General features: G+C 37.6%; 1 protein-coding gene across 2 annotated transcripts in view; it reads right to left on the bottom strand.

Moving 5' to 3' along the window:
* The window catches only part of SPRED1 (sprouty related EVH1 domain containing 1), a gene marked incomplete at its 5' end in the record, with an annotated part of 84,470 nt that extends 71,402 nt beyond the window's left edge, over positions 1–13,068 (bottom strand). For both annotated transcript variants that reach the window (XM_081291299.1, XM_081291298.1), the window contains one exon: positions 12,939–13,068. In XM_081291299.1, coding sequence (XP_081147425.1) covers positions 12,939–12,970 — 32 coding nt within the window. The remainder of the gene's footprint in view (positions 1–12,938) is intronic.
* Between the last annotated feature and the right edge of the window lie 1,568 nt (positions 13,069–14,636).

The following is a 14,636-nucleotide window of genomic DNA, read 5'->3' on the forward strand; positions in this document are numbered from 1 at the left end:
ACTGATATTACCTTAACACCATAATAATAATAATAATAATAATAATAATAATAATAATAATAATGGTGTTAAGGTTATTGTTGTTGTGTTGTTGTTGTTGTTGTTGTTGTTGTTGTTGTTATTATTATTATTATACATTCTATTCTATTCTATTCTAAGGAGGCAAATTAGCATCCAGGGGTGCTCTACCAGAACTATTTCTGCATCCCTTTTTATTTTTTATTTTGCAGCAGGGTCACCCAGCCTGGCCATGAACCTGCAACCTTACTGCCTCAGCCTCCCAAGGTGTTGACCATGCCACATGCTTGGTCAGAAATTTTAAATACACTTTTTTCCTTTAACACAGAAGCACAAATATAAGATTTAAGAATATTATTCTTTTTGACAAAGATGGACTACAAACTATCACAGAAACCTATGAAAAAAAAGTTTACCAAACAAGCATCAGCCTAAAATTTGGAACTACACAAAGTACATCCCTTTTTGTACTTATACATGTCAGTCTCTAGTCCAGCAAAATTTAATACACCATAAGAACGTCCCATAAAAACTAATAAAGTGACTCTAAGCTAAGATTATTAAGGATAAACTACACTGTTTTATGAATCAAGTATAAACTGAGAATGAACAGGATCAACATGTGCAAGCCAAAATAATTTTTAAACAGAAAAGACTTACTTACTCACCAGATTCTCAATCTTAAAACTAAAGGACAGTGTGAAAGCCTGAACAAAATATATCAAAGAACTGAAACAGTTCTTCACATAGACTGTTTGTTTACTCACTTGGAATATGGGAAAAGTAATTCCAACTCATGAAGATGTTCTGAGAATAAATGTAACCAACAAGGTCCCTATAAATGTTAAACAGTTAGCTATGATTTAGAGTACATTAAATTACTACAATTATGAAATGACAGTGTGATAAAAGGCACACATAAAAATAACTAAATCTAGTATTATATTTATGTATTATATGTTTAGACCTTATATACAAATTCTAAGCCATTTGAATTCATTGATATTGAAATAATTTACAATCACCATATTATCTATCACTACTTAACTGTTTACCTAGGGAAAAGTCCCAATAAACAGAAACATTCTCAGTATAATATATACACACTCAAATATTACCAATGTCTAAAATACTGCCTTACTCCTAGCAAGCATGTAATAAATACTTTTGGAACTACAGTAACTATTTCTGTTTTGAAATAACCATACTTATTATTATCAAATACGTTTCTTAAATATATTTTAAGTAGGTTGTTCTCTCTTCCTTGCCAGGAAAGACAAACAGGAAAAATAATGGAAAAGAAAATATAAGGAAGGACTAATATGGGCAAGTAGAGATACAGTCTTTGGACAAAAAAGGCCCAAGTTTACATTCCAACTCTTATGACTTTATCTGGGTGTTATGAATAAGACAACTTCAGCTTGTTTTTCTGCATATATAAAACCTCACCCCAAAGCAAATTAAGCACACCTAGCACCTAATTCTAACATATTCTCTAATAACAGGAACCAGAGCTCCTTGGAGAAAGTGGGATGATTCCAAAAAGCTAGGGCAAAGAAAGCATGCAATGAACCTGGAACATCTTGTGATACCAGAAAGGAAGTGCTCAAATACAGGGATGGTCAAAAGAACAGAAGCCAACTTGATGGGGCATCCCAATAGTCAAATCTGGGACTACTGAGCATTAAAAAAAATTATAACAAAGGGCTATAATCCACACTAATGGAAATACATAAATGTGAAAAGGAAAGTTTATAAAATTTCAATTAATAAAAGTAGAAGAAATGGTGGGACTAGGAAAAAAATCATTTGGCAAACATCACAATAATTACTGCAGGGAGGAATCATCAACAATGTTAAAATGGTAAACAAATGTATGATAGAAAATAGGATATGTACATGGTCTCAAAGTATTTTCCCAGAAGATGCTTATTACAAAGAGAGCTTAATATGTGAGAAACCTACAAATATCATCTTTAACAAATGGTCAGTACGATCAACTTTAATCTCCTAATCTGATGCACCAGAAGACTTTCACTATACTACAAAACTTTTGATAAAAATAACTTGAACTTGAAACATTCTACAAAATACCTAGCCAGTACTCTTCAAAAGTGTCAAGATTATTAAAAAAAAAAAAAAGTCTGAAGAGCTGTTTTAGATTAAATAAAATTAAAGACAGATGACAACTTAATGCAATATGTGATAATGGATTGTATCCTAACTAGAACAACTAGAAAACCTGAATTAAATCAATAGATAATAATATTGTTTAGATTGTTAATTTTCTGACTTGATGTAAGATGTTAACATTTTGGACACTGCCTGAAGAGGATATGTGTATTCTTTGTACACACTGTACATTCTTGGTATTCACTATGGACCTTAAAGTGTAAGAACTTTTTGAAGGAACACAGCAATACGAGGAGGTCTAGTTTATAAGTACTTTACCTGCCACCTATCTTTGATAACTCTAGTATGTAACAGTTAAAAATTCTCAAGACTACCAAATTTGGCAAGCAGCAATGACAGTCAAGCATTGTTTATATAATCTCTTCACTATTTCTACTTTGACCTCTCACCCATACAATCTTCAGTTTTTTAGTATAAATAACTGAATGGAATGGGAGAGAGAAATTTAGTTTAGTAGGTTCATGACAAATTATTTGAGGAGTCTGGAATCACAACTGTGTTCTTCACTTAAAATACCCCTTCATTTCTCAATCAGAATTCTAGGCTGTATGGACCATCTATATGTCATAGAATAACACATATTAAGCTCTTATATTAAATCCTAACCCAATTGGGCTAATTATCATAGAATTACAAATTATTCATTTCAAAATGCTTGTTAGTGAAGGAACTGATTTTTTAAAAGTATTAAAATCCCACCTAGCAAATAAAGTATAATGCATATACATATAAATAAAATTTTATTTACAAGACATAAAATGTGAATTTAGCAGTTATAGAAAGACTAAGGTCAAAATATTCTTTTGGTCCTTTTCTCTATGTTGTTAACAGACATCAAATCTTTAACCCTAAGATGAGTTAAGAAGGGGTTGGGGTGGTGGCTTAGCAATAGAGTGCTCGCCTCAAATGTGCGAGACCCTGGGTTCATTCCACAGCACCACATAAAAATAAATAAGTGAAATAAAGGTATATAAAAAAAAGAATATGTAAGGATTTTCTTTAAAAAAGATGAGTTAAGAAGACATAAAATCTAGCCTGCTATACAAACTTCAAGGTGAATTAAAGACAAATAAGACAAAAACGAGATGTGCAGAATGAAGTCATTGTCTCAATGTTCTGCCCAACGCTAATCCTATCTACCTAATTTTGCACTGTCTGATGAGAACATGGAAGAAAACATTCACAGTACAGATTAGTAACTAGTTTTTTTGTTTACTGGAACTTTTAGATTTTAAGTTTTTGTGAAGAGCTGTTTTCTAACATTTAAACTGAAATCAGGTTTTCAAACAGGTTATAATCCTTTAAAAAAAAAAGTAACCCCACCTTCAGGCTAAATGAAAATGAGCACTAATTATTTCATGAACATAGTACCACTCTTCTGAAGAACTAAAAGTTCTTTTTAATATTCTTTTATCTCCAATGGAAAAAAAAATATTATTGGGGAGAAGAGTTTACATTTGTCTTAAAATCCCTATGAAGTAGGCACACATTATCCTAGTTTTACAGTTGGAGAATCAAACACAAGGACAGGTTATACAATTTGCCAAAGTTTTAATGCTAACATCAGCAGTTAACTCCAGGATCATGTTAATTGTGAACTACAGGTTAACTGTAGAAATTAAATTACTAAATTTTCTTTTGAAAGGGCTGCTCTAACCCCATTAAGAATGAAGTTCACGGGCTGGGGATGTGGCTCAAGTGGTAGCGCGCTCGCCTGGCATGCGTGCGGCCCGGGTTCGATCCTCAGCACCACATACCAACAAGGATGTTGTGTCCGCCGAGAATTAAAAAATAAATATTAAAAATTCTCTCTCTCTCCTCTCTCTCTCTTTAAAAAAAAAGAATGAAGTTCACAAAAACTACATACTTTCAACACCTCTTTCACCACCAACACCCTTCTCTTCAACTTCCAATTCCAAAATTCTTACTCCTGCCTCTTTAAATTGTAGAGACAGATGGCAACATTTATATTTCTACTCTAAGTCACTCAACCTACACTCACTCAAACATGCTGCCACTGGCTCAGAGTACCTCTCCTCCTCAATTTCTGATGCCACTCCAGCAACTTTAACACTTGTATAATTGACTTTTTAAAAAACACACTAGCAAATCCTGGCTTCTCTACTCCGATAACCTTCATCTCTCTTTCTACTTTTTAATCTTTCCTCAAGTCACTCTAGAGAACTTGTTCTCTGATCAAAAATTTCTTTATCTTTCAATTTCTCCCACTTGCAATACACATGCGCTGTAACTTTACTAAACCTTCAATACAGTCATAAGTTCTACATTCCTATCACTTCAAGCATATCTTAAAAATATAGCTTATTTGGGCTGGGGATGTGGCTCAAGCTGTAGCCCGCTTGCCTGGCATGTGTGCGGCCCGGGTTCGATCCTCAGCACCACAAACAAACAAAGATGCTGTGTCCACCGAAAACTAAAAAATAAATATTAAAAAAAAAATTCTCTCTCTTTAAAAAAAACATAGTTTATTAGGTGTGTGGAATACAGTATGATACAGATACAATGTAATTCTATTTTTTTTGGCATGGTACAAAACCCAAGGCCATTCTACCACTGACTGAGCTACATCCCCAGACTATTTTGAGATAGAGTCTCACTAAATTGCCAAGGCTAGCCTTGAATCTGTGATCCTCCTACCTTAGTCTCCTGAGCTGCTGGGATTACAGGTGTGTGCCACATTGCCCTGCTCATACTATGCAATTCCAATATCAATTCTACAACTTACTCCTTTGTGTGGCTGTAGAAAAGTTACTAAAGCTCTCATGAGTTTAAGTTATCTAATCTATTAACTATGAATAATACTTAATTCACAGTCCTTATAAAGATTAAATCAAACATTGTCCAAGTAGTAAGACAGTTTGAGACTCCTCTTTCCTGGGCCTTGCTCATTATTAGTCGTTTTAATTTTTTTTGCCCTCTTCCTCTCCACTGTTGACATCACCTCAGCCAACAAATAATCTCAACTCCTCCTCTGAATGAGTACTATCTACTCTTTGCCTTCACCAGTTGATCAATTCTCATTTTCTCTTCAATCTACAGCAATAACTGATTTTTGCTTCCACTACTACTCCCACAAAGTACGTCAGTGACATCCTAACATTAAATCCTTCTTTTGGGTATCACCAGTCTTTCTGCAATATCCTAACACTGGTGGCCTTCTTTGGATTCCTTTAACCCTTGGCTTCTAAAACACTTTCCTTTCTTTTTTTTTTTTAAATAAAGGAATTCTCTCTCTTTTTTTAATATTTATTTTTTAGTTTTCGGCGGACACAACATCTTTGTTTGTATGTGGTGCTGAGGATCGAACCCGGGCCGCACGTATGCCAGGCGAGCGCGCTACCGCTTGAGCCACATCCCCAGCCCATCTAAAACACTTTCTATCTTTTGGTTCTTCTTCTTTCTTCTCCTTTCCCTTAAAATTGATGCTTCTTACTACTAATTTTCCCATACTTCATATTTTCCATGGACAATTTTGCATTGAATTCAACTATCACATCAGTCTAAGATATCACCTCTAACTCTGCTCTCTTAAAACTTCTCTTTGGAAACTAAACCTATATTTATAACACATTATGAGACATTCTCTACCTTGATACCTAGCGAGCACTCAGACTTTAAAAGTTCAAAACTGGACTTTTTTTCCCTATTAAAAACCTATTCTGGGAGCTGGGGATGTGGTTCAAGTGGTAGTGTGCTTGCCTGGCATGCATGAGGCACTGGGTTCGATCCCCAGCACCACATAAAAATAAAATAAAGACACTGTGTCCACATATAACTAAAAAATAAATATTAAAAAAACCTATTCTGCCAATATTTTCACCTTATTTAAGATGATTCCACATTTTTCCTATTCCTTTCTTTACATCCAGTCAAGTAATCCTATGTATTAAACATCTGAATTGCCCCTCAAATTCATCTCAAATACTTCCAAATACTTTACTACTTCAGGCATTGGTGAGTCTATTTATTTGTTTTGTTTGCTTTCCACACAAATTTGCTATTACTCTCTCACTTAAAATAATGACGCCCTGTTGATGCCTACATTAATAAAACCTCTAGTGCTTCTCATTAAGTATCCTTACTGACTAAAGAGGGTTGTGGTGCTGGGAGAGTATTTCGAAGAAAAAAATTTCTTTGAACTCTTCAGTGCTTCATCTGAAAAATTAATGAAAATTCTGTTCAAAATTCATGACATTACAGACCAGTTAAATAAATTTGCTTTATGTTACAGGTTCAGTCACCTCTCTTTGCCTCGAGACTGCTGATATACAATTAAGCACAAATCTAAACTACTAACAATTTTGTCCCCCAATACTTACTCCCTCACAACTCCTCCAAACAAAAGTATCAAAAAAACTATTGCTTTTCTCCTTTTTCCTTTTCTCATTCTATGCTATCCCCCCACCACTTCTTGGTTGGAATGCCCTTTCTGCTTTCCATGCCCTTATCCATCAATGACTCCTAAAATGCTACCTCTATCCTGAAGTCTTTCTTCACACATTCCCTCCAAGGCTATCTACCCCCAGACAGAATCGCCTCCCCATGGGTCTTGAAGAACTTCATAAGCAGAATGCTCATCACATTTCTGAAGAATCTATCTTCCTTGGAGAATTGTGAAAGAGTTAAAAGTTTACTTATCTTTATATCTCCAGAGTTGAAAAAGTCAAGTGCCTGGGAAGTACTCAAATGTCACTAAACTGAAATCCTTGAAGAAAAAAATCGTTTTTGTCTGTTCAAATCTGTTTACCTTAATGCATAAGAAATATGTATACATACATGTATGATGTATGTTTGTATTCCAGTAACTAAAAATGCTGTTACATATAAAGAAGAAAAACCCAGAACTGATTCCTAATCCAATCTCAGTCTCAAAAATAACACAATAAGCTAGTAAAAACAAACAAACAAACAAAAAAGGTATGGTGACTTTGTGTTGAAGTTAATATAACATTCTAATGTGGTAAAAGTTAAGGTAAAAAAAAAAGGTCCAGAAAAGCCATAACTCATTAAATTTCATCTAAATTTTTGGTATTACTACAATAATCCTAAAGAGAAGATATTAACAAATACTATGCATTTGCAAAAACATTTTATAACCATGTGTACTCTCCAAGCAAGACATATCTAATCATATGTAATAGTATCACTAAATACTACCAGGAAAATAATTACATTCCACATTCTAAGTCATAATAGCATTCATTTACACTAAAGTAATATTTGAAAATAAAATTACTAAACTTATGGACAGAAATTTCCAATTATTCTTGAGTTTACTAAAGCTTATTCTTTGTTCCCTAACACTCTGCAAGATAATTTTAAAATTTCAGTTTCCAGTAGTCAATCCTACATTTATGAGTAACTGATATGATCTAGTAAAAAAGAATTTCAGAAGTATGAAAAAAATTAGGATTCTAGAATTAAAAGAAACCCTAAAATTGATCAAATCCAATACTCAAGTTAAATCAGAAAAATTAAAAATCTAGATTTCTAAAGAGCAGAAAAATATATCTATACTTATGAACATTTCCTATGGGGAGAAATTAGACAATATTACATTTCTGACATTTATTAAGATCATATTATCATTTCTCTCCTCTAATCTTCAGATGCGATAAACTGATTTTTTTCATGTTTATCCAGCATTCTCAAAATAAACCCTGTGAGATTTTGTTTTATATTTAGTTAACTGAATTGGGTTTGATTTTTTTAGTTTTTGAAAATGCATAACCAATATCTCTAAATATTCACTCTCCTCATCTCTATTCTTAGGGAATTAGCTATATATTGTATTGTTCATCATCTCCTTCATATTTCTCAATCTTTATATTTTATATCTCCATCTTTAATTTCAACTTTTAGAGCCTCCATATAGTCTGTAAGAGAAGATTTTAATCTTGTGTGTAATGGACTTTCTGCAGTACAATGAAGCCTATGGCCCCCTTCTCAGATCAATGCTGAAGACCTAAGTATTTTTCATTTTTATATAGTAATAAAGTGGTTCCTTAATACATTTAACATAAGATATAGCAATGGTTTTAATAACTAGAATAATTTCAAGGTAGTGTGATGACTATAAATATTTGTCAGGATAGCTGTAACAACTGAACAGAAATTATGCTGTAAGAAAAAATCTGTAATTTCTGTGGGTATTATGGGATGAATTGTGTCCCTCAAAAATATACTGTTGAAGTCCCTAATCTCCAATACCTTCGAATGTGACCTTACTTAGAAACAAGGCTGTTACAGATCTATTAATTAAGATGAAGTCATTCTGAAGTAAGGTTGGCTCCTAATCCAATGATTGGTATCCTTATAAGATCAGATGAAAATAGAGACACATGGGAAAAAGGACATATGATGATGTAGGCAGAGACTGAAGTTATGTAGCTGCAAGCCACTGAATGACAAGGATTCTCAGCAACCACCAAGAAGCAAGGAAGGAGTGCCATGTGGGGTGTGTGTGTATGTGTGTGTGTGTGTGTGAGAGATTGCTGTACCCCCTCCTCCAACTCCCCATTTCAAAGGGAACAGAGGAACATAGTACAACCAACACTTGATTTTGGACTTTTACCCTCAAGAATTGTGAGGCAATAAATTTCTTTTGTTATAAAAAAACTCAGTTTGTGGGGCTTTGTTAAGGAAGCCCTAGGAAACTAATATTTGCTATCATAAGTATCTCTAATACACTATGGCTTGTCAGCATTTTCTTCATTTATGAATATAAACAAATCTTGATGTTAATTAAAATGTCACTTTTCCCCATTCAAGCCCACAAACACTCTGAATTTTAAGAACCTTTGTCTACAGTCATTTAACACCTTGGCTTAAGATCCATCATTAGTGTACTGTTTTGACAAAAACCCTACCAAAAGTCAAGAGAAAATTTCTGCAGGGGAGAGATTATTTTAGGTGTGCTGGCATGCTGTATTTAAAAAAATACAATTCAAGGTCATAAAGTTTTAAGTCAGAAAGCAGAAGGAAATAAAGCTGAAGCAATTAGGCAGTCATTTAGCTCATTTAACTCAAACATTCTAAGCAAATGTTTATATTATGTATACACTACATCGATATTTATAAACATTACTTGACAATATTACACAGCTCTCCAATGCTTCTGTTCATATCTAGAGAGCTTTCCAATTACACATGTATATATGCATGCACATATACACATAAAGACATATATATATTGAATATATATATATTTTTTCACATACATCCTCAGAATAATCCATCACAAGGTACATTTTTAATAAGGCATCAACTAATATAATCATAAAAATGTGTTTTACTTATGAGATAAAAAGGTTCTAACCCAGATTACACCAAGTTTATCACAAGTGACCTAATTCTAGTTAACCTAGTTTTAATATCTTATATAATCCCAATTTGCCATTAGAAAACCTAGTACTGACATAGTAAGTATGTCTGGCTAATGAGAGCATACTAAGTAAAATGTTTAATATTTCAGCTATTTCACTTTTCAAGACTTTGCCAAAATGGCAGAGGATATGCAGTATTATATTCACTCACCAGCAAAGGACAAAGACCCTTAGTATCACAAAATTTGCCTTTAAATATTTACAATTCTACTTAAATTCTATTCAATCACACAAATGGTTTATGGAAGCATTTGTCTGGAATATTAATAATTTCTGTAAGACAAAAAGGTCTAGCTAATCCCTTCATTTATTTACAACAGAAAGCATTTTACCCTATTTTCAAAAGTTAAGAATTTTAAACCCAAATTTGAAAGATTGAGATACAAATGTTTTATGTTATTCAAATTCCTTTCTTCCTCATTTAGCTTGTTTACTGTTTAAAGCAAAATCTTAAACAGATTCTTCACTAATTCTTAAACACATATTCACAACCATCCTCTAAGAGTTATCTTTTTCTCTACACACAACTCTAAAGTCAAATAATAAGACTTCACAATAAGACCTCTAGAGGCCTTACTAGATTTTAACACAAAAGCTATCTAGAAAAAGTTAATATCCCAAGAAATGGGTGACTTTCACTTCTTTTAAAGTGAATTGTGTCCCTCAAAAATATACTGTTGAAATCAGGTTTAAAAAAAAATAACTAGGGTTAAGAACACTCTTTGATGTAATTAAATCCCTATGAACTGTGGCTTTAAAAAAGAATATGAGTAAAAAGCCCAAATAAAATCCTTATTACAGTACAGTTTTAAACTATGCTAAGACATTAAGAGCTTGTGCTGTAATATCTCTTTTATTTCTTCATAATGTGATTATAAATAATAAATTTTCATGAGAACATTACTTCATATATTAAAGATGAGACATACATTATCAGATTAAAAGCTACATTCCAAAGAAGTTCACTCTTTGTGGTTTAGCTAATGCACAAGCAAACAATGTCAGCTCAAGCATAATTTACTACCAGATGAACATCACTTTCTATTATAGTTTTTAAAAATGAAACCAAGATTTTTCCCCATAAAGAGTTAATATCTCATACCAAAATATTAATACCAAATAAATATTTAACAGTATTATATAGTTTGTAGAGAACAATTTATAATAAAGCAGGATACATTTGAGAAAACTGAATTTTGAGTCTAGATGAGTAAGGTAATTTCCAAGTGGTCCCATACTAAGCACATTTAGAATTAAAAAGAAAAAAGTAATCATATCTATGAAGTTCAGTATTTCCAAAAATCAACATCTTGATAATTATACACCTCTTAAAATATTTTCTCATCTTATTGTAACTGGGGTATATATCATCCAGTGCTTTACACAGACACTTGTATTCCCGGTTTATCTATCAATGATGGTAAGTATTTTTTTTTTAAGGGCCCATTTAGAAACAATCTATTTTACACGTGTGTCAAATTCAAATTCCACCATTTGTTTTTCTATCAGCTGCAGCCACAAGGAGATATTCAACACTTTAAAACAAAAATTGACAGGAAGTATTTTCCCATTTCTAAAATAGAAACTTAACATTTTGATCCCAGCTACTCAAAAAATACCAAAAGTTACCGTTATTCCGTACAGCTTTTCAGCAGTTTTTCTCCTAACTGAGCACTAAAACAGACTTCTTGATCTCCCTCAAAGTAGGTCTAATCTGCCGAAGGCAGTGAGACACTGTTCTGCACTGTGAATGGACAGCCAGGTATTTTATGAATGGAGGCAATCACGTGATCCCAGCACCTCCTAGAACTGATATTTCCCACATAACTGTGTCAACATTCTGAGAACTGGGGTAGTTGTTTGTGTGTGCGTTATGTTTCTAAATTTAATCAAAAACTTCAAGTTCTCCTTACTTCCTGAATTCAAAAATATACATATAGACAAAGAAGCTTCGAATTTTTTCTTGGGAAATTCTTTCAAGGTGTCCAAGGTGATGGACGTTTAATTATTTTTTTATGAATGAAGAGTGTGTTATGCAAATGAGGGCGATTCACAAAAAGAGAGAGAACATGGCGGCCACTTCTGCTTCCAGACTGCGCTGACACTGCAGCAATTACCTCCTTCTACACCCGCTCATCAGAAGGGTGGTTTTGTTTTTTTGTTTGGTTGGGTTTTTTTTAGGAGGGGGAATACTGCTTGTCATTTTTGTAGTTATTTCATGTCAAACTGGCCTCGGCACCGGACTTTAAAGTTTCCTCAAAAGGTCTGACTTGAGGAATGCACTTTGTTTAAAGGAACGCATCCTAAGAACTAGTCCTAACTCACTTAACTCTTTCTAACCCTCCAAAGATAAACAAAAACTCAACTACAAGAAAAAGGATACTAATATTCTGCACAGAATTAAATCCATTCTCCGTAGGAAACTATTACCACCACAGCATTATTCTCCCAGGCAGCTCCTACGATGAAACAAAATATTTAACAAGCAAACTATTTCGTTTGGAAAACATAAAGGCAGCCCAAATAAGCAAAAACTTAAAACTGGGATACTCTAGAAGTTGAAGTCACCAACATGTTCAAGCATTATGAAATCCTGTTAAATCAACGTAATTGATGTGTCTTAATAGAGCCGGAAAAGTAGAAACCAGCACTCAAAATTCTTAATTCTGAGTTCTTTACGAGAAGACACATCCAATATTTACAAAGGTAAATATAATAGGTCAACATCTCCCACACTCCAGGTGTCCTTAATCCTATTAAATTTCAAAAATGTTTCCCTAACCCTATTTTTTACAAGAATCTTACAGGTCATAAGTTTAAAAGGAGACACGAAGGGGGAAGACAAAGGCTTAATCGGTATTTAAGAGTCACTGACTCATCGAATTAAGATTCAAAAGCAGTTTGCTGCAGGAGGTGCTCCCACACATTAGTTTCCAAGTGAAATAGCTATAAAGGAAGAAGGATGGATATCCAAGGTATGTTGCCTGGCATGACAGCGCAAAGAAGGACAAGGCTAGGGTCTTCGAGGCAGAGGGGCAATTTCTATTCCACTTCTATCCATCCACAGTTCTCCATCAACAATTGCCATCCCACTTCTTCACTTAATACCCTTCCCAGGCAGAGAGCAACTAAATCTAAGAGATGGAGGGGGTTGCTGCCATTAAATAAAATGGCCCCAAAAATAGGTTATCTCCAACACAAGATGCACCAACTCTCCAGGGCTGCCAGTTTTCCGGCACCCAAGTCTCCACCAAGTCTGGGGAAGTGCCGAGGGAGAACTGGGGGAGGGGAGTTAGCAATCAAGATCAATGAGACGCTTACTCGTTGTCAGAAGTCGCCGTCTCCTCGCTCATCTTTCCCTCACCGTGATCCGATCCGGAGATGGAGGAGCAACAGCAGGCGGGGTAGTAGCAGCAGCACCGAGGGGCAGCAGGCAGCGGCGGCCGGGGGGGCGCGGGGGCAGCGGCTCAGGGGCCTCACCATGGTGGATGCCTCACCCAGAACGGTGCCCCCCCAGCCGGGAACCCCGGCCACCCCCGCAGGGGGGTGGCAGCAGGAATCTTTGCCGTGGCGACCCCAGCCTCTTCCCTCGCCTCAGCGCCCGGCCAGGGAGATCCTGAGAGGCCGGGTGGAAAAGGGAAAATGGAAGAGGGGCTGCAAAGGCTGGCAGGAGAGCTGCTCCTCCAGCCACTGGGGTGGAGCGCCGCGGGGTCGGTCCGGCCAGGAAGAAGCGGGCGGGCGGAGAAGCCGGGAGCAGAGGCGGCGCTTCCCTCAGGGATGCGGCGAGGAGGAAGCAGAGCTCCGCTCGGTGGGGGCCGGCGGGGGGGTGCCAAGCCCAGGCTCCGGGCGGCGGCGGCGCGGTCCTGCCGGAGCCCACCCCACCATCTCCCGCCCCGCCGCCGGCTGCCCGCTCAGCCACCGGCGGCGCCGGGGTCGGCCCTCAGGCACGAGCGGAACCGGACACGGGGGCCCGCGGCGGCGGATTCCTCCAGACACGCTCCAGCCGGGACTCCTCCTGAAGGGGGAGGCAGGGGCGGCGAGGAGCGTAAGAGGCGAGGGGCAGACGAGCTGGTTGCTCCCACCCGAGCCGGAGAAGAGCGGGCGAGCTCGTAGATACAGGGTCCCGAGAAGCCGCGGCAGAGGAGAGCGGCCGCAGGTCCCCACCAACCGGTGCCCACCAACAGCTCCGCGGGCCAGCTCCTCTCGCCCGCCAGAGGGGAGCTGCGAGGGGGGCCGCGGAAGCGCTCACGCTGCCCGCTCCTTCCGCCGCCGCCGCTGCCCGAACCGGGGGCGCCCGCGGGAGAAGGAGGAGAAGTAGTCCCTCGCGACTTCTCTCGGCCGCCTGCTTCCCCCGGGAGCCAGAGCGGACGCGGGGTGGGGCTGCCAAGCGGGGGGTGCCCCGGCCGTGGCGGGCTGTGGGTGGGAGGACTAAAAACTGCAGCCCCCGGACGAATCACTGCAACTCGAAGTCGTGTGCAGCATAGCAAGTTTCAGGAAAGTAGTTCCTCCCTTCATTTCCCAAATCGTTGTCGAGCCACTTGAGCGGGGAAAGGGGGAGGGAGGCGGAGGGATATGTCACTGCACCGCGCTTGGTGTGCGTGCGCGCGCTCCAAACTCTTGGCACGCTGCGAAAGGGGGCGGGGGTGTGAGCTGCTAGGGGAGCTGCTTGGGAGGTTGCATTGTTGCGGTGCGTTACCCCTCGTTACTCTGCTTGGAATATCTGGGTTGCTTGAACAAATTAGCTACAAAGACATTGTGCTCAAGGAGCAAATCTGGATGGTGCTCTGTTCTGCTGTGTGTGTGTGTGTGTGTGTGTCTTGCAGAACGAAGAATGGAACTGGCTTGAGTTCATCGTTAGTTAGAGGGGGTTACGGGCTGGGACTGCAAAAACAGCTCCTCCTGCTGTCCATAAGGTTGCATTGCTGCAGTCCCCTAGCTTCATGCACTAGAAGAGAGAGAACGAGAGGGGGGTGGGGAGAGGGAGGGTGTTTTAATAGCTCGCTGCCTGATTCTTACTGC

This window comes from Spermophilus citellus (genome assembly GCF_964194105.1).
Source record: "Spermophilus citellus genome assembly, chromosome: 4".
Taxonomy (NCBI): Eukaryota; Metazoa; Chordata; class Mammalia; order Rodentia; family Sciuridae; genus Spermophilus; species Spermophilus citellus.